Source organism: Trichomonas vaginalis, chromosome IV (assembly GCF_026262505.1).
Source record: "Trichomonas vaginalis G3 chromosome IV, whole genome shotgun sequence".
In the NCBI taxonomy this organism is placed as follows: Eukaryota; Parabasalia; order Trichomonadida; family Trichomonadidae; genus Trichomonas; species Trichomonas vaginalis.
The window spans coordinates 34,892,378-34,910,726 of record NC_067206.1 but is presented as its reverse complement, the minus strand read 5'-3'; the positions used below and the strand labels follow the sequence as shown (position 1 = coordinate 34,910,726).

Genomic DNA, 18,349 nt, shown 5'->3' with positions numbered 1-18,349 from the left:
CATATGACATTTCATCTACCTCACCACCTTGTGGTTGGTTTAAGTCTCTTAAGATTTTTATACAACTGTCAATGACACCAAGAGCAGAATGGTTTTGGTCGACAATGAAATATTGGTTTACATTTTTTGAACGCAGATAGTTTTTAATATCGTCTGATTTGAAAGAACTTTCACAGTCAGATGTCAGTTTTGTTGGATGGTATTTGTCAACGAATATTGTCAAAGCAGTTTTCACATCTAAAATATTTTTGGACTGTAATGGTATGGCTTCACAGTATCTTGTGTTTTGACCGACAAATATTAGCCAGTATGGTGGTCCATCTTCTCTATACCTCGGAATGTTTTCCAAGATATCCATAAACCAAGCATTTGGTGTTGAACTAAAGATTTTTATCATGAGTGCTTTCTTTGTTGCCTTAGAAACATAGGGGTCCTTGTTTGGATTCGTCATTTTTAACCCATAAGAAATGGGTTTATTTGGCGCATTAGCAGGAGTTGCATCCAGATTTTTGCCCGCAGTGGGAACAATAGCCAGAGGTGCATTTGGAATTGGAAGGAAGATTTTGAGTACATTAGGTATACTTAAAGAGAAAGCACAACCTATTATACAAACTGTACAGAAAGGTTGGGAGGTAGCACGAGATGCAGCAAATCTTATTCCAAATCCTGAAACAAGAGGAAAAGTTCAAGGATGGATGGACAATGTAGGAAGACAAGCAGGAAACTACTATAACAAAGCAAATGACTACTATAACCAAGCAGGGCACTATATGGACCAAGGTGAAAGATTCTTTAACAGAGGATATAACCATGCACAACAGTGGGTAAACAACAACCAACCGCAACCGCCTCAAACGTGGGGAATGTAAATTTTTTACTGAGATGAAATGAACAATACAGCATTGAGACAAATGGGTTCAAGATGGATTTGTCGACTTCCAGCAGTTACACAACCACGTGTTTGTCAAGTTCTTCCTATACCTCAGGAAGTTTTAGACCGACTTAAAAAACCTAAACAACCAGTTGAAAACAAACCAAACTAAAATTTTTTACTGAGATGAAATGACCGAAGAAGTTGAAACGGTAGATTTGACACCACAAACAAAAAGTTCAGAACCATTGTCAAAACCTGTCAAAGAACTTACAGATGAAGAGAAAAATTCAATAATAGAAAGTGCCAGGTCTGGAAATACAAACCCTAACTATAAAGTCACTTTTCATAGAAATGGAACGGCTAGTATCTCAAAAAAGAAACAGACTCTCACAAATAAAATATTGAAGTCTGAAGGAGCTTTCGAGACAACAGATGGAAAAGTTTACTTCACTGACCAACAGTTCATTATAGAACATCTCATTGACTTAGAGTCGAAATATTCTAAACTTTACAACAAACACAAAAAGTTGAAAGGAAAACAAAAACAAATGGCATATGATATTTATGAAGATGTTGACGACACAACTACCTGCAAGTGAGGTAAAGTCAGAGGAACCGAAAAGTGAATGAACCGACAACTCATTATGCAAGCTCTAAATAAGAACACAACAAACCTTTCAAACTATTCTAAGATATCTGAGTCATTGAAAGAGGGTGACTTAAAACTGACAATAAACCCAATGACAGATGAGTTTCTGTTTCAAGACAATAAGAACAATACTGTCTGTATAAATCAAAAAGGAAACTTTAAACGAGAAACCTATAAATGAACTTCTTTTGAAAGCAGATGTTGACAACAAAGCTGACAAAGAATATGTAGACGATGCAATAGCAAAAGAAGAAAAGAGCTAACAATGCTTATGCAACAAAAGAACATACTCATCTGAACTAGCAGACAAAACATATGTTGACAATAAAATGTCAAGTGAAGTGACAAGAGCTGAAAACGAATATTCTAAAAAGACTCATATACATTATATTAACCAAATACCAAGTCTTAAGGAAACATTAGAGACAAAAGCAGATAAGACTCATACACATTCTATATCTGATATTACAAACTTACAAGAAACCTTAAACAGGAAAAGTGACGTTGGACATACACATACCATTGCAAATATTACAAACTTACAAGAAACCTTAAACAGGAAAAGTGACGTTGGACATACACATACATCTTCTGAAATAACAGACTTAAACGTTAGCCTTGAAAAGAAAGCAGATAAAACATATGTCAATGAAATATACCAAAGTTTGATAGGAACAAAAAATATTGAAACTATTGTTGGTGACTTTTCTGTCAATGAAGAAAATAAATATTTTAGATGGCAGTTGGTACGGTCCTTAAAAAATGGTACACGGCATAAACTCATTCCGAAAAATAACAATGAAATGTATGTAAGCTATAAAAAGAATGATGGTACACAAGTTAAAGTTCCATTAGACAACAACTGCTACTTAAACTTATATGGAGACGAACAAAAGAAATATTTAAGAGTTTATGAAATGGCAGATATGACATTGCCTGACCCAGCTCCAGCACCACATTATTATGACTATGGAGATGACGACAGAACACCACATGTAGATGAACAAAAGCTAATATTATATTTAGATTATTATAGATATAAAAGATATAATGCAATAGAAAAAACGAGAATAGTATATTATTATACAGATGACAGAAATAAATATTATAGTCAAGACTTTACCTACCCTGAAAACATAAGATTATATTATAAAAAATATTCTGACACAAACCAGAAGAAACCTGAAATAGTTGCACTATATTTTAAGTTCAAAAAGAGACAATCCTATAATATCTCATATGTTTGATTTAATGAACCCACTAGGTTCTATTTATACATCTATGGTGCAAGAGGTCCTCAAGTAATGTTTGGTGTTGGTGCATGGGAACAAATAGTCGACAGGTTTTTGTATTGTGCAAACTCTTCAAAGGAAACAGTGGAAGTAAAACGATTTCAGGTGAAAATTTACCTGCACACAGTCATTACATAGATTTAAGTACATCTCAAGCAGGTTGGCATAAGCATAGATATTGGGATTGGTCAGGAATGACAAAAGGTAAAGGATATGATGTTAAAGACGACGTTAAGTTTGCTATAAATTGTTACTGGATGACACGCAGGGAGAAGGAAACCATACACATTTCGTTTCAGGATATACACAAACAACGGGACAAAGTAAAGAATACATGCCACCTACATGACAGTTTACGCATGGTATAGAATGCTTAGTCGTCATTTTCAACTTCTAGCATATTCGTCAGGAGTTGTCTTATATTTGTTAGGAACTGTCTTTGAAAGTATACCACCTTGAACTTTGACAAGTTTGAAACGAGGTCTGACAATAGTAGTTTTATCTTCTGCTTGCAGTGTGTACATTTTGCCATGTTTGCCTAAAACTTCATAATATTCTCTTGTTATACTTTCTTCTATTTTTACGAACACGAATGTGAGTACCTGTCGGGTTCCCATTGTTGTCATAGTCAATAGTATTTTCATATGGGTCGCGTTTAGGTATTTCTATTTTTACTTTGTCACCTTTCTGAAGTTTGAAGCCCGGCATTCTTTCTTGTTTGTCTCTTTGACTAAATTATTAAATATATAGTCTTTCTCTAAGTCAGGGTTGTTTTTCATTTCTTCGGGGGAGTGGTTTCCCAAACCTTTTTGTTTACGGTTATTGTAAATATTTAAAACTTGTGCTCATCTTTGCCATGGAGAAGTGTCTATATTTGTCGTCATATGACATTTCATTTGCTTCACCACCTTGTGGTTGGTTTAAGTCTCTTAACATTTTATACATCCGTCAATGACACCAAAGAGCAGAATGGTTTTGGTCGACAATGAAATATTGGTTTACATTTTTTGAACGCAGATAGTTTTTACATCATCTGATTTGAAAGAACTTTCACAGTCAGATGTCAGTTTTGTTGGATGGTATTTGTCAACGAATATTGTCAAAGCAGTTTTCACATCTAAAATATTTTTGGACCATAATGGTTATGGCTTCACAGTATCTGTGTTTTGACCAACAAATATTAACCAGTATGGAGGTCCATCTGTTCTAACTCTCGGAATGTTTTCCAAGATATCCATAAACCAAGCATTTGGTGTTGAACTAAAGATTTTTATCATGAGTGCTTTCTTTGTCGCTTTAGAAACATAGGGTCCTTGTTCGGATTCGTCATTTTTTAACCCTATAAGAAATGGTTTATTTGGCGCATTAGCAGGAGTTGCATCCAGATTTTTGCCCGCAGTGGGAACAATAGCCAGAGGTGTATTTGGAGTTGGAAGGAAGATTTTGAGTACATTAGGTATACTTAAAGAGAAAGCACAACCTATTATACAAACTGTACAGAAAGGTTGGGATGTAGCACGAGATGCAACAAATCTTATTCCAAATCCTGAAACAAGGGAAAAGTTCAAGGATGGATGGACAATGTAGGAAGACAAGCAGGAAACTATTATAACCAAGCAAATGACTACTATAACCAAGCAGGACACTATATGGACCAAGGTGAAAGATTCTTTAACAGAGGATATAACCATGCACAACAAATGGGTAAGCAATAACCAACCGCAACCACCTCAAACGTGGGGGAATGTAATTTTTTTACTGAGATGAAATGAACAATGCAGCATTTGAGACAAATGAGTTCAAGATGGATTTGTCGCTTCCAGCATTTACAACCACGTGTTTGTAAAGTTCTTCCTATACCTCAGGAAGTTTTAGACCGACTTAAAAAACCTAAACAACCAGTTTGAAAACAAACCAAACTAAAATTTTTTACTGAGATGAAATGACCGAAGAAGTTGAAACGGTAGATTTGACACCACAAACAAAAAGTTCAGAACCATTGTCAAAACCTGTCAAAAGCTTACAGATGAAGAGAAAAATTCAAATAATAGAAAGTGCCAGGTCTGGAAATACAAACCCTAACTATAAAGTCACTTTTCATAGAAATGGAACGGCTAGTATCTCAAAAAAGAAACAGACTCTCAAAATAAAATATTGAAGTCTGAAGGAGCTTTCGAGACAACAGATGGAAAAGTTTACTTCACTGACCAACAGTTCATTATAGAACATCTCATTGACTTAGAGTTGAAATATTCTAAACTTTACAACAAACACAAAAGTTGAAAGGAAAACAAAAACAAATGGCATATGATATTTATGAAGATGTTGACGACACAACTGTTCCTGCAAGTGAAGTAAAGTCAGAGGAACCGAAAAGTGACGAAAAACCGATAGAAGAAGAAAAACCAAAAACTGAAGATAAACCAAAACCAAAGTTTAGTTTCCAAACTAAACCAAGTCAACCTTCATTAGCTGGTATGGGTTGGCGTCAAAGACTTATGGCAGCAGGCGGTTATGTATAAGTAAAGAAAAAAATATTTTTTATTTTTATAAAAATGCCCCCATATAGAATGGATAGAAAGTCTGCTAGAATAAAAGCAGAGTTACAAAGATATGGTTGGAGAGTTTCGAAGAATTTTAAATATAGGAAGGGAAGACCCATAAAAGTCTATGACAAATTGTCTGGTCTTCGCTACGAAATGGATTTGGAAACAGCACGTGCCAATTATCCAAACAGATAGAGAGGTTAGAAGAAGAAGTCTTATGGACATGCCTTTCGATGTTAGTGAACCTCAAGTTGAAGGACACGACGGCTTTGCCAATTCTACTGGAAACATGACGAACAATTGCATCCTTTGAGAAGGAAAAAAGGAAAAGGTGAAGACGCACATGCTCCCATGGAAAGAACAAGATATGCATATGAAAAGTATCGTGAAGTTAGAAGTCAAATTACATCTGGTCGAACCTTTACAGTAAACTTTGACGAAGGAAAGAACAAAGAAGGCTTCATGGGAGTACTTGCTGGCCATACAAGACGGAAATAAGAAAGGACACAATCTCAGATTGACCATAACAGATTTTGGATGGTCACATTTACTATGCACATGGCAATGAACAAACAGCCGCAAAACTTCTTGACGCTTTCAAGACTACAAAGAGAGAACAAATGGTTGACTCCGACTCAGACATTTTGAATGCAATTGAAGGAATTGCAAGTGTCAAGTTCGAATGGTACCAACCTAACCCTCAAGCAGTCAGACAACATGCTGGATACTTCCCGTTCATAAATAAGTCTGACATTGACTTGACAAGGTATGGAATTTACAATTCAATTGAAAACAATTGTCAATGAACCTTGCATTCTTACATGTTTCAGGAACTCTGGTCTTGTTACAGATGAGAAGATGAAGTATCTTGAGTCATGTGTGAAGACAAGGTACATTCTCAGAGGTCAATTGGCAAAAATTGCACCGTTGGCAAATGTCAATATCCGAGTCAACATACCTACAACTAAAGGTTCTTCACATGACGACTATGTTGTTGACAAAGACTTACCATGGTTGAAGATTGTAATTGTCCACAAACACTTCATATTGAACGAAAGTCTTACAAACCCATTCTTTGGTAAAAGTAAGTGCAACATTGTCAGAGCTGTAAACATTCTTTCGAGAAAGGTTTGTTGGAACCAATTCCAGATGACAAGCTGACAGAAACTTTTGTACCAAAAGACGAAACAAACTTTTCATTGTTAGCAAGACCAAAAGTTGTTCCAGACAAAGTTCTAGTACAAAAGAAGTACACAGTTCCACAAGGAGTTGGTATGTTCGGATACCAACCTGAACCAGAAGAACTTCCAATGAGGTTGCAAGAACTTCAAGATGCTATAAACAAACTTCCATTGAGACATCCAATTGACGTCAAATTGTATTGGAGAGCATCTGAGTTAGGTCAGAAGGTTTTATATGAAACAGGTTGCTTCGACGATGTTTATGAGATAACAGGAGAAGTTTCTCAGAAGATAAGAGACTCACTTGAATTTCCACAAACTGGACCAATTGGTTGCGACAAGTTCGACTCAGATGAAAAGATATACTATGTCGACCTTAACGCTGCATACATGAGGTTTGTCCAATATATTCCGACTGGAATTCCAAACGAAGATGGTGAGTTCCCGGGAAGGAACTATACAGTTGGAAAAGTCATATAACAACTGTATGATATTAGGAAAGCTTCAAACCCCAAACTTGCAATGACACTCAAATTGCTTATGAATTCGACATGGGGATATTCCATTAAGAAACCTCAAGAGATGAAGAGTAAACATTATGAGAAGGTCGACAACTTGTTGAAAGGTTTTCTCCTTTTTTTTGAAGTACGAATCACTCAAGGTCAAAGTGGCTTAGTAACCACATTAAAACCTATTGTCGAACATTGGTTACCCTCAGTTCGCAAAAGCAGTCCTTGACAACTACAATGATTCTTCTCGGAAGTCAAATCCAAAGTGAAGGTTTACTATGAGAACATTGACGCACTCATGACGAACGAAGAAGGATACAACAAACTCATTGAAATGGGAATGGTCGGTGAAAAGATGGGCTGTTTTAAGCTAGATAAGGTATTTTCCGAAGTTCATGTAATATCGAAAAGGAAATATTGGGGCATACTTGAAGACGGCACAGAAACAAAACATTGCATGAAGTAAAAACGTTTTTCAAAAAAGTGACATTTTTTAATTTTATTTGAAATGTACGCTGAGTTTGTTGGAGAAGACCGTTGGGAAACTTGTTTGTTAGATGAGAAAATATGAAATGGCATTACCATTTTAAAACAATATATTTTTACATATATTAAATGCTTCAGGTTGAAAAACAAAGAACAAAAGTAGCAGATACAAAACCGTTAGACTATATCTTTACAAATGCTGGTAGGACTATTTCAGATGAAAAAATTTCATCCCGAGCATACAGGTTTGACTATCAATTCGTTGGCTTCAAAGTCCTTCAGATGCAAAGGCAATAGGATTTAGAAGAGTTTTGTTTTCAAATAGAACTAACGCATTTATGTTCGCAGTATATTTTCATGGGCAGTATAAAGGTCCTGATGGTCTAATAGACAAATTTGACGAAAATGAGAATCTTTTACAGTTCGTTCAGACGAAAGTCTGAGAAAACTCTAGATGACTTTCAAACTCAAATGAACAAATATTATTGGGAATTTCAAGAAAAATACGACTCTTTACTAAATGGAACATACTATCTGAAACTAGAATATGACAAGATGAACTCCACCGTTTCATTTCAAAAGATTGAAATTAACCCTCAAGAGATACAGAGTTTTTTATTTTGGGAAGTAGACAAACGTTCTTGGGCACAATTTCTTCGGTTACTAAACCAGAACGAACCATTACCACCAGATGGTCCATTTAAATTTATACTTCCACCAGCAGATTTGATGGTTTATAGAAACGTGTTTGACCCTCAAAATGTATGTTCATGCAAGTTTCAGTTCAAGCAACAATAGTTTTCTATGTATTGGTAAGGACCTTTATGACTTTGCTTCTAAATTCTACGAACCACCTAGTAACAGTTTCTCTGACTTTCAAGTTTGGTTCACAACAAATGGTGTGCAACATATTATTCCATTGTCTATGACTTTTTATCTCGAATTGTCTTTCATATATAACTACGGAAAAGTGCTGAAAAAGTATTGAATGTGAAGATATTAGAAAATAACATTTTTTCTAACATCGTAGAAAACTCATGAAAACTATTTATTTTTGACACTTTCACAAAAAACATAAAAAAGTGAGTTAAAATGAGATGTTTACTGAACTGGTTGGATGTCGCCTTCACAGGTTATGTAGAATGGTTGACCAGAGAAGTGAAGGAGACCCTTGAGAATTTGGTTCATTCTTGGGAAAGGGTTCTCTGTTTGGAAATAGTATCCAAGGACGCTTGGCAAAGAACTTTATAATGGCTTCCTTCTTTGCTTGCTTTATGTCGTCGTAGGCTGTCCCGTCTGGTATTTGAATTGGAATTCCAGTCGAAGTCTCGAGATTCAAGGCAGCCCTTCCCGTTATCCAACCGTTAACAAGCTTGCCTTTTACATTCTGCCTGAGGAAGTCTTTAACAAGCTCGTTAATTTCAATTAGGTAAATTGCCTCGTCGGTAGGTTCGACCTCGACCATTGCTACTGTCAGAAAAAGTACTGCTACTGTCAGTAAAAGTACTGCTACTGTCAGAAAAAGTACTGCTACTGTCAGTAAAAGTACTGCTAGTAGCAGAGATTTTTATCGTTGTGGTCCGACAGGACACAAACGAATGTCCGACGTCCCACCAACCGAGTCCATTCCCAAACCAGAGGAACCTAAAGAACCACAACAGTCTCCTCAGCAACCTCAGTTCCAGCAAGTACCTCCGAATTACTACCAATTTCCACCTCAAGGTTACTACCCACCACAAGGCTTCCCGAACTACCCTCCTCAGCCTATGCCTTACTGCCCCAACCCTTGTATGTTTATGCAAAACCCTGCCCCACAATTCCAATTCCAATCTCAGTCCAAGAGAGACCAAGACTTCGAAGAAGGTCTGAACCGCTTACGCAAAGAGTATGCTACAGCTCCAATTGAGAGAAAGTTGTTCCCGGACCAAAAAATATAATTTAGGTGAAGAGGTGAGATTTCACCTCTTTTTTCACCTGTTTTTTCACCCTCTTGAATTTTCATGAATTTTATATATTAATGTTTTCGTTAAGCCACTTTGTGCCGTCAGTCAGTCAGTCAGTCAGTTTATGAAAGACTTTAGAAAGTTGTTGGAAAATAAGTCCTGGGAAGAGTATTATAAGGCATTTTGTGAAGAATATAGCAACCGCCGGAATTCGGACTGTTGCTTTTTATACAAAATTCATGCAGGAAATTCTTGAGTTTTGGTTGAAAGAATACGGTGGAGCCAAAAGTGGCTCGACCTCAAAACAAGCATTTTATGAGCTTACAAAGGGTGTTATGAATGAATTCAAAGGTATTTACATACATCCTGACCTCGTTCATTTTGTTGCTGAATTCAGCAAAAATAATGTTTAGGTGAAGAGGTGAGATTTCACCTCTTTTTTCACCTGTTTTTTCACCCTCTTGAATTTTCATGAATTTCCTTAAGATAGAAAAAATAAAGTTAGTTTTATTTTTATTTATTTTTTTATTTTGTAAAAAAGATATGATTTCAACAATCGGCACAACAACAATTCAAACAACTTCACCAAACTCGTTAGTCATGAATCCAACATCTATGTTGGTAGAGATGAAAAGCTTCATTCCTTCTTCATATACTTTTGAAACAGAAATCCAGAAGATAAAGCAAGAACTTTTAACAAGTAATTTAGACTGTACCGCACAGGATGAAACAAATGAACAGTATCTTTATGAAATGGAGGACCTCATCGACCATTTGCCTAAACTACCTGAAATTCAGCAGCAAAAACTAACTATTCCTGAATTCGACGAAATTGAAGTCAAAGCAACTGACTCAGTAGAAATAAAGAAGTTCATACGAAAGGTAAATTATGAGTTTCTAGGATATCATTGCAACCATAAAGTTATGGACAAAGATTGCGACATGTTATATAAGAACATCTCTGACATATATAAATCTGGGGAGTTTAAGACATACGACAACTTTGTTTCATTAGCTGCAAAATGTGTATGGCAGATAAGAGATAAAGATAGAAGAGGTAAGGTATGGAATGAACAGATAAAACCAACTGCTTCAGATTTAAAGAAAACCATTGACGCCTTGGTTGTTTTAGCAGGTAAGGTTTCAGAATATAACGCAAAAATGAACCCGCAATGTTCTAAATGTAAAGCAGCAATGAGGAAATATAACTACTCCGTCAAAGAGATAGAACGTATGCGAAACAACTATGCTGACTTAAAGAAAGAAGCAGAGAAGCCGGTAGAAAATAAAATGGACATGTTAGAATTTCTGAACAAAAACTATCCAACTGCTGACGATTTCCTTCTATCTGACGTCAAGAAGAAGTATAAAGAAACCTTCGGCATTGTTAAAACATTCGATATCCTCAGCGAAGAAATAGAAGCTACGAAATTGTTTAGAGTCTCACGAATTCATAACGTTTACCATGTAAAACGGTTATAAAATAACTGGGGTAGAAATGAGGGTAGATATCGGGTTAGATCTAATCATCTACCCTAAACATTATTTTTATTGAATTCAGCAACAAAATTTTGAGTAAAATAATTTTTAGGGCATGTGTCAAACCGTTGAGTTTTCACAAAATTTTAAAAATAACGTTTACCATGTAAAACGCTTGTGAAAAAAAGAGGTGAAAAATGAGGTGAAAAAAGAGGTGAAATCTCACCTCTTCACCTAAACATTATTTTTATTGAATTCAGCACAAAAATCATGAATTTCCTTAAGATAGAAAAAATAAAGTTAGTTTTTTATAAAATATTTTTTTATTTTGTATGTAAAGACAGTAATGTCAACAACAGAGAACACAACAACAGTTATAGTCCATGAAGCTATAAATGAAGAATACGAGTACATACAGTTTAACAAACAATTGCGTCTCATTCGTTCGGTCAAAGACGATATGTACCAAATGCAAAGTATTTTGACAGCATGTTTTGCACCCGACAATAAGAAACCACAAGACTGGTTTAGGAACCAAAGCACTATTGAACTATTAAATGGAGCTGAAAATTCGACTACGAGTGGGAGAAAAACCCCAGTCGCCAAAACTCTATGAAAATCGTGAAAAATTGCCAAACGGTTTGAGAGGATATTATGTACATAGACTTCTTGTAAATGCTGTTGCAATGTGGGCTTCGCCTCGTTATGCTTGGTATATTTACAGACTTCTTGACGAAATTCATAGACAAGAACGTGAAGAGATGGAAAACAAGCTTGAAGCAAAAGACAAAAGCATTCAGAAAAGAATACCACGTTCGGTACCAAAAGGAAAGGAAAAGAACTATAAGTATATGATTTATACTGAAGAGTTGGAAAATGAAGAAGATAAAGATATGGTTATGTTGCATTTAGTCAGAAGAAACAACAAGAGCTTTTACGACCTTGCTAAGATTTACAAATCTGACAGAAATTGGTTCTATCGCGAAAACTTACCGATTTCAATGACCCCAAATGAAGATGTGAAACAAATAGTTCAAGATACGTTACCTCAAACACACTATGATATGAAAGGTTGTACAATACTTACCTTCAAAGAAGATTTGTCATTGTTAAAGGAAAAAATAACAGAGTATTTTGACAACTTCAAACAAGTAGGGTAGATGAACCATTTATTTTTATTGACTTTTTACAATTTGAACTTTGTTTGCGTAGATATGAATTCTGAAAGAAGTATGTGGGTCTTGTATGACTTTGTACTTCTCCCATAGTTCATGTCTGTCAAACTTACCTGCCATGGACTCTTTCATAAGTTCCATGAAATCGTCTTCGGACAATCCGGGGAAAAGTATAATGTCAGTAAGTATTCTCTTTACATCCTTACTTAAACTCTTGGCTGTCTGTACACATATTACGACTGAAATGTTAAAGTGCCTAAGTTTCTTAAGAATTCGACACATATCTTGTTCTCTGTTCTTTAACAAAGGATGAGAGGCAAAATCATCTAAGATAAGAAGACATCTATGAGGGTAAGTCTTCCAATCGTAAGATTGCAATTTCTTCGAAATGTATTCTATCTCTTTCTGTTTGTTTCTGAAGTGTTTCTTCTCTAATATTCTCTGCATTTCCTCATTAGGGTCTTTGAACTTAGAATTTATATACTCATTTATAGCATTATACTTCAAAACTCTTCTTTGGTACTTCTTTATCCAATCTAACAACTCAGTATCCTTTATACATACTAACTTAGACTTCTTTATAATATCTTTGAACGAATTGACGGTTTGGTCAAATTGACCAGAAGTAACAAATAACAACTAACTCATAGAATGGGTTCTTCTCATCTAGTTCTTGTTGTTGTGCAGCCATTTTAAGATAAGTGAAAGTCTTACCAAACCCAGGTGGTGCAATTAGACCTGTTATACCATTCTGAGCAAATAAGAACTTGTCGTGTATAGGTTTTATCTGAGCATTTTCTAACTTCCTCTTGTTCTTTTTAAAACATTCTCAAATTTCTTGTCAATGTCAGCAAACTTTTTTTCTAACATATTTTTAGAAAAATTAAAATTTTTATCTTTTAGAAAATGTCTAGCGATTTCGCTATCTATATTCGAGACAACTTTTTGACAGCAAAACATCTGTCGACCATAAAATCTTACATAGTGTAAACAAGAAAGGTGAATTTGTTCTAAAGTTCTGTTTCTGGGAATATGACAAGAACCATAAAACATTAAGCAGAGCAGTCTTAAAATTTGTCAATGACAGACTTGTTGACAGAGATGACGCCGATTGGAAAGATGAAGTCCAACAAAAGTTCTTAGAATGCAAAGAAGACACATGCGCTGTTCTTGAAGATGAAATAGAAAACAGAATAAGAGCTATTAAAGGACAAAGAACTTTTACATAAATATGGTTCTGAAATTTGACATAACTCCACCAGAGAAGAAGAAGAAAGAAAGAAAGAGAAAAAAAGTAGAAGAGAAGAAAGAACCTGAACCAGTTCCAGAGAAAAAGAAATTTGACATGTAAAAATAAAATTTTATTTTTAGAACATTTCTGGGTCAATGTCAATGTTCTCTTCCTCTTTAGGAGCAAACACTGGCTTAGACTCTAAAATCTTTTTACCCAATTTACCTTGAACTTCTACAACTTTAGACTCATAATATTCATAGTCGTCTGCTTTCTTTGGTTCATAAGGTATAACAAGTTTGTATGCTTTGCCTTCTTTAAGGTTTGAGAACCTTCTGTCAAAACTTTCTTTGACTGTTAACAAACCTTCTATGTCTAAGTCTTCAAATTTCGCACCATTTTTAGTCACAATAGCAAACTTAACTGGTTCGATGTTCCAAACTTTGCTGAATGAAGACTTTTCAAAATGGTAGAAGTAAACATTCAAATATGTGAATGGGTCTAGTTCTTCTTTAAGTCCTGACATGTACTTGTTTACTGAGATGAATTTTGTCATCTTTTCTATCGGATAAAAAAATATTTTTTTTAAAATTTACTCAGAAAAATTTTCTTTGTATATACACCATTCTGTACGTCTAAAAGACTTTTGACATTTGCCAAGAATGTTCGTTTAGACGCTGCCATATAACCATATTCTTGACAATATTGTTTATATTCATCATACAATGACCTTTCATCTAAACACAAAGTCAGTTTCATCTATGAACAGTTCATATACACTCTTGTTTGCTTCTAACAATGTTTGTCTCTCTTCGGTATGTGGAATTTGTCTTGGATTGAACTTAGAAATATCTAATGTCATGAAATATGAGAACAAGTGGTTGTAAAAGTCAGATGTCAAAGTTTCTGCTAAGTCGTCAAAATATTCTGTATCTTGCATATGAGAATCTGACGTTCTGACAACTACATATCTTCTGTCAGAACTTTCTAACTTCATCGGAACAGCATTGTTTGAAACCATAATGAAGTTTGCAACATTTTCACAAACTCTTTGGTCTTTATACTTTCTTTCAACAACTCCAACTTTGTCTGTTATAAGACTCTTCAAAGCATCTGAGTTCAAAACTTTTGTTGTATCTATACTTTGAAGTTCATTGCAAACTATAAGTTTCATATTCTCTATTGAAGAGTTAAATTTACCACAGATGTTTTCTAAGTTTGTCATATTCGGGTTCGAATAACCTTCTAACAGTTTGCACAAAATATCTGTAAAGAAAGTGTTCTTACCTGTTCCTTGTTTTCCAATTATAATGAGAGCAGTTTCATTTTTAGCACTTGGATGTTGTAAGATGTTTGCAAACCAACATAAGATATACTCATAACCTTTTCGTTTCCATTGCATATAATTTCTTTGACATGGTCTAACCAAGCTTCTATAATATTTTCTTTCCATTCTACTTGTTCATATTTATATCCAGTGAAGATAGAATAGAAGTTTGGAGAAGGTGTATAGAACTTTATACCTCGAACTGAAAAATCTTCTAACTTTGACAATAAGATATCCCAAGCATCTAACATCTTCATCCAACTTGTACGACTTTTATTTTCTTAAGTTTCTGTCTACATTCTTGTTCTGAAACTATTGTGCTCTTGGTTTGTTAAAGACTACATCCCATTCTTTCATAACATAACATTCTGGGGCAGAGTCGACATAAATGACTAAACGTTTCAAATTCTCGACTGCTTTGTTATAGTCTCGAAATGGACACATATTTCTGAATGCTTGGAAGTCATAAAAATCTGAAACATCTATTCTGTACATTTTTATAAAAATAAAAAAAATATTATTTTTTTATTCTTGACTGTTGTTGTTCCATTTGTTGCATTTGTTGTTCTTGAGCTATTTGTTGTTGAAGTTGTTCTTGTAATACAATACTTTCACCAGTTGCATCTTCCAATTCGAAACTTTCTGCCGTCATTGACAAATACATAGGACATAAAAGTTTTACAGGAACAAAGTTTGCGTCAACTAATGTCAACGTTATACTTGCCAAAGTGTTTGAGTTCACTAAGGTTGAAAATTCTGCATTCGAATGAACAATAGGCAAACCAGCAGAGAAAGTATTGTTTATACGCATAAGTATCTTTTGGTCATAATAGTTTCTGTCGACATTCGAATAACACTTTGAACCTAAGTTTGAAACAATATATAAGATTGGTGTGCTTAATGTCAATGGAATAGACATTCCTTGTATGACACCTTTTCCTGTTATAGGAAACTGTTGGTAGTAAAAACCAGAAATAAGTTTTGTATTATAGCTCATATCGTTTATAGTAAACTCAGTCGGACATCCAAACATAATGAAACCTGCTCTAGTTGCAGCACATGTTACACCCGTACTTAAAGTATTAAATAAGTCAACAAAACCTGTTGGTGGTATATCTGAGTAAGTATCTTCAAAGGAGTATTTTTTACCATTCACAACAATAAAGTCTTCTGGTGTCAAAAGAGCAAAACAGGCTTTAGTCGTCATTGTGTTTAAGGTTAGTTTACAATATCGTCCTTGAGGACTTTGTAAGTTTGTTGTTATAGAATTATATGACTCAGGGTTTTTAGTCGTAATAGTATAAACCATTATGTCTTCTGCCATTTACTTAGCAAATAAATTTTAATGAAATGTTGTGGTCGTCAAATATTTTTATAACGTCTGGGAAACTATATTTTAAGTTCAACGTTTCACCTCCTTTCATAACGTATATCTTGTCAATGACATTATATGAAACACCACAGCAACTAATGTCGGGTTCTATTTCTTTGATGTTTATATCGTCTGCCTCTGTCAAAAGTTTCAATAGTTCTTTCAAAACTTCATGAGGTGCAATGACATATGAGTTCACTTTTACAGGGTTGTGTTCGACCAAGTTTAACATTATACTTAAAGCTTGACAAATCTTCTCCTGAGTTTGAAGTTTGTCTTTCAGTTGTTGGTAGTCGTTTCGAATATCTGCAACAGAACTTAAGTCTCTGCTAACTTCAGGATATGTTGGTTGTTCTTTTACAGGAACAATTGTTATACCATCTTCGTCTTCGTATGGTTTCCCCACTTCAACATCTCTGTCTTTGACATTGACAATAACACTTTGACTGTTTGTTTGAGTTGGTGAATTTAACTTCACATCTGCCACCGCCATTAAACCTTTTGAAACACTTACGCTTCTATTTTTCGGAAATGACATTTTACTTAGAATAAAAAGATGGACGTATTCGAGTATCTCTTCGAATTGAAGCAAAACAAAGTTTATACACACAAACAATACAAATACATTGACAGAATAGTTCTTTACACAAACAATGGAAAATGTTATAGAATAGCAGTCTTTGCTGAACCAAAATATTTTCATAAAGCAAAGAAAGTTGGTATAACTGAAATGGTGAAAGTTCTTGAAGCAGACAAAAATATAACTTCAAAACTGACCGATATTTCTAAAGGTAAGTTTATAATACAATATTATGTCAAAACTGGCGTACTGTCAATATTTGACGGAGAGAAGTCAGTTCAAGAACAACTTACTGACCTGCTGCCAAAATCTGCTCGATGGAAGCTGTCGTTATGCCAATCTGAGGAGCCCCAGCAGGTTTCATCGAACGAATCTTCAAAAGAGCATCTTCCGTGAAAAGTGCTATTGGTTTTGTAAACTTCTTTGCTCTCAATTCATCTGGACCGTCTCTGTCACCAGTATATTGTATTTGTACAGTACCAACAGTTGAAATACCACCCATAAAGTCTTCTGAGTCAGCAAATGGAATGCCAAGCCAAAAGTTTGAACGGTCTCCATTTGTATATTGAGTTTTTTGACCTCCTGTATGAGTCCATACTTTCACATATGGCATAATAGAACTTTGCATTTCAGGGTTAATGGTTGTTGTGAAGTTGTTGTTAAAGTTCATAGCATCTAATGTCAAGTTGTATGACCTCATATCCTCAACTGTAGAATATTCTTCTCTTGGATAATATTTGCCATCTATGTTTATATGATATTTAATACCAGGGTTGTAGAAACAAGAATAGTCATTTATAGTTCGTCTGAACAGTACAAACATAGTATCTGCATGTTTCATTGCAGTTGTTAAAGCAATATCTGTTCTTGCACCTGGGTCAGACTTTGGTTTCCAACTTCACCTGCAAAGTCTTTGACAGATATTTGGTGTATAGGGAACATAAGTGGAACTGCAATATATTTGGCAGCTAAAGCATTTGAAATATCTGGGTCCAACATATAGACTGCAAGTCTGCTTTCTATTCTCTTGCATTCAAACTTTTCGCATGTGAACTTAACTGGGTCCCAAGCAGTTCCAGCAGCATTGAAATAATAGTTTACTTCATTGTTGAAGTTTGAGAAACCAAAGTCTAAGTCAACTTTGTCTTTGCAAAATTCGGCGAATGACGTTTGATTTGTTCCCTTTACGTCTGTAAGAGTGAATGGGTCTTGTGTTGGTGCAATGACTAAGTTATTTTTGCTTGGAGTAAGTTCGATAGAAATTTTTCCTGCCCAGTTTGGCAAGTATCTTAAAAACCTGAAGATGAGGAAAGATGACAAAGGAACTCTAAGTTTCAGTTTTACTTTTTAGTGCAGCAGTTTGAACCAGAAAGGTTAACATAAACTCCTGGAACGTTAGGGTCAAGTCTTCTTATTTTCTCAATAGTTGCATACTGGTCTGTTTGTTCTCTAGCTTGTGGTTGTACTGAGTTTCTCAAAGCGAACCATTCATAGTTTGCCCATGTTACTGTTTGAACTAAGTCAGAGTTAGAATATATCTTATATCCCATGAAAACTTCTGGAGCATATTGGTATCCGACATAGAAAATTCCATTGCAACCTTTCTTGTCAGACAACTTGGCAGAAGGTTTTATTTCAATGTCTTGTTCCACGTATAAGAATGAGTTGTCAATAGAAATAATATGAAACCTGTCGCAAGCAATAT

General features: G+C 34.9%; 8 protein-coding genes and 6 pseudogenes across 14 annotated transcripts, besides 1 other annotated feature; 9 read left to right on the top strand and 5 right to left on the bottom strand.

Annotated features, from left to right (window-relative positions):
- Window positions 1-18,349: part of a mobile genetic element that runs on past both edges of the window.
- On the top strand, window positions 468-869 carry TVAGG3_0222970 (uncharacterized protein; the record flags this gene model as incomplete). Its single annotated transcript, XM_051227024.1, has 1 exon — window positions 468-869. The coding sequence occupies one exon, from the start codon at window positions 468-470 to the stop codon at window positions 867-869; it is 402 nt and encodes a 133-aa protein (XP_051112010.1).
- On the top strand, window positions 1,519-2,905 carry TVAGG3_0222960 (annotated as a pseudogene). Its single transcript has one exon. A coding segment is annotated over exon 1 (1,387 nt).
- On the top strand, window positions 4,758-5,341 carry TVAGG3_0222950 (annotated as a pseudogene). Its single transcript has one exon. A coding segment is annotated over exon 1 (584 nt).
- Window positions 7,065-7,517, top strand: TVAGG3_0222940 (annotated as a pseudogene). Its single transcript has one exon. A coding segment is annotated over exon 1 (453 nt).
- TVAGG3_0222930 (uncharacterized protein) lies at window positions 8,989-9,474 on the top strand (the record flags this gene model as incomplete). The annotated part of the gene is made up of 1 exon (XM_051227023.1): window positions 8,989-9,474. A coding segment is annotated over one exon (486 nt), but the record flags the coding sequence as incomplete, so codon positions are not given.
- On the top strand, window positions 10,024-10,962 carry TVAGG3_0222920 (organellar and viral DNA polymerase type B; the record flags this gene model as incomplete). The annotated part of the gene is made up of 1 exon (XM_001296664.1): window positions 10,024-10,962. The coding sequence occupies one exon, from the start codon at window positions 10,024-10,026 to the stop codon at window positions 10,960-10,962; it is 939 nt and encodes a 312-aa protein (XP_001296665.1).
- Window positions 11,517-12,119, top strand: TVAGG3_0222910 (KilA, N-terminal/APSES-type HTH, DNA-binding family; the record flags this gene model as incomplete). Its single annotated transcript, XM_051227022.1, has 1 exon — window positions 11,517-12,119. One exon carries the CDS (start codon window positions 11,517-11,519, stop codon window positions 12,117-12,119), a length of 603 nt encoding a protein of 200 aa, XP_051112008.1.
- Window positions 12,135-13,004, bottom strand: TVAGG3_0222900 (annotated as a pseudogene). Its single transcript has one exon. A coding segment is annotated over exon 1 (870 nt).
- On the top strand, window positions 13,041-13,485 carry TVAGG3_0222890 (annotated as a pseudogene). The gene has a single exon. A coding segment is annotated over exon 1 (445 nt).
- On the bottom strand, window positions 13,502-13,921 carry TVAGG3_0222880 (protein of unknown function, DUF4108 family; the record flags this gene model as incomplete). The annotated part of the gene is made up of 1 exon (XM_051227021.1): window positions 13,502-13,921. The coding sequence occupies one exon, from the start codon at window positions 13,919-13,921 to the stop codon at window positions 13,502-13,504; it is 420 nt and encodes a 139-aa protein (XP_051112007.1).
- Window positions 13,958-15,136, bottom strand: TVAGG3_0222870 (annotated as a pseudogene). Its single transcript has one exon. A coding segment is annotated over exon 1 (1,179 nt).
- Window positions 15,218-16,016, bottom strand: TVAGG3_0222860 (uncharacterized protein; the record flags this gene model as incomplete). Its single annotated transcript, XM_051227020.1, has 1 exon — window positions 15,218-16,016. A coding segment is annotated over one exon (799 nt), but the record flags the coding sequence as incomplete, so codon positions are not given.
- TVAGG3_0222850 (protein of unknown function, DUF4106 family) lies at window positions 16,021-16,557 on the bottom strand (the record flags this gene model as incomplete). The annotated part of the gene is made up of 1 exon (XM_051227019.1): window positions 16,021-16,557. One exon carries the CDS (start codon window positions 16,555-16,557, stop codon window positions 16,021-16,023), a length of 537 nt encoding a protein of 178 aa, XP_051112005.1.
- TVAGG3_0222840 (uncharacterized protein) lies at window positions 16,621-17,040 on the top strand (the record flags this gene model as incomplete). Its single annotated transcript, XM_051227018.1, has 1 exon — window positions 16,621-17,040. One exon carries the CDS (start codon window positions 16,621-16,623, stop codon window positions 17,038-17,040), a length of 420 nt encoding a protein of 139 aa, XP_051112004.1.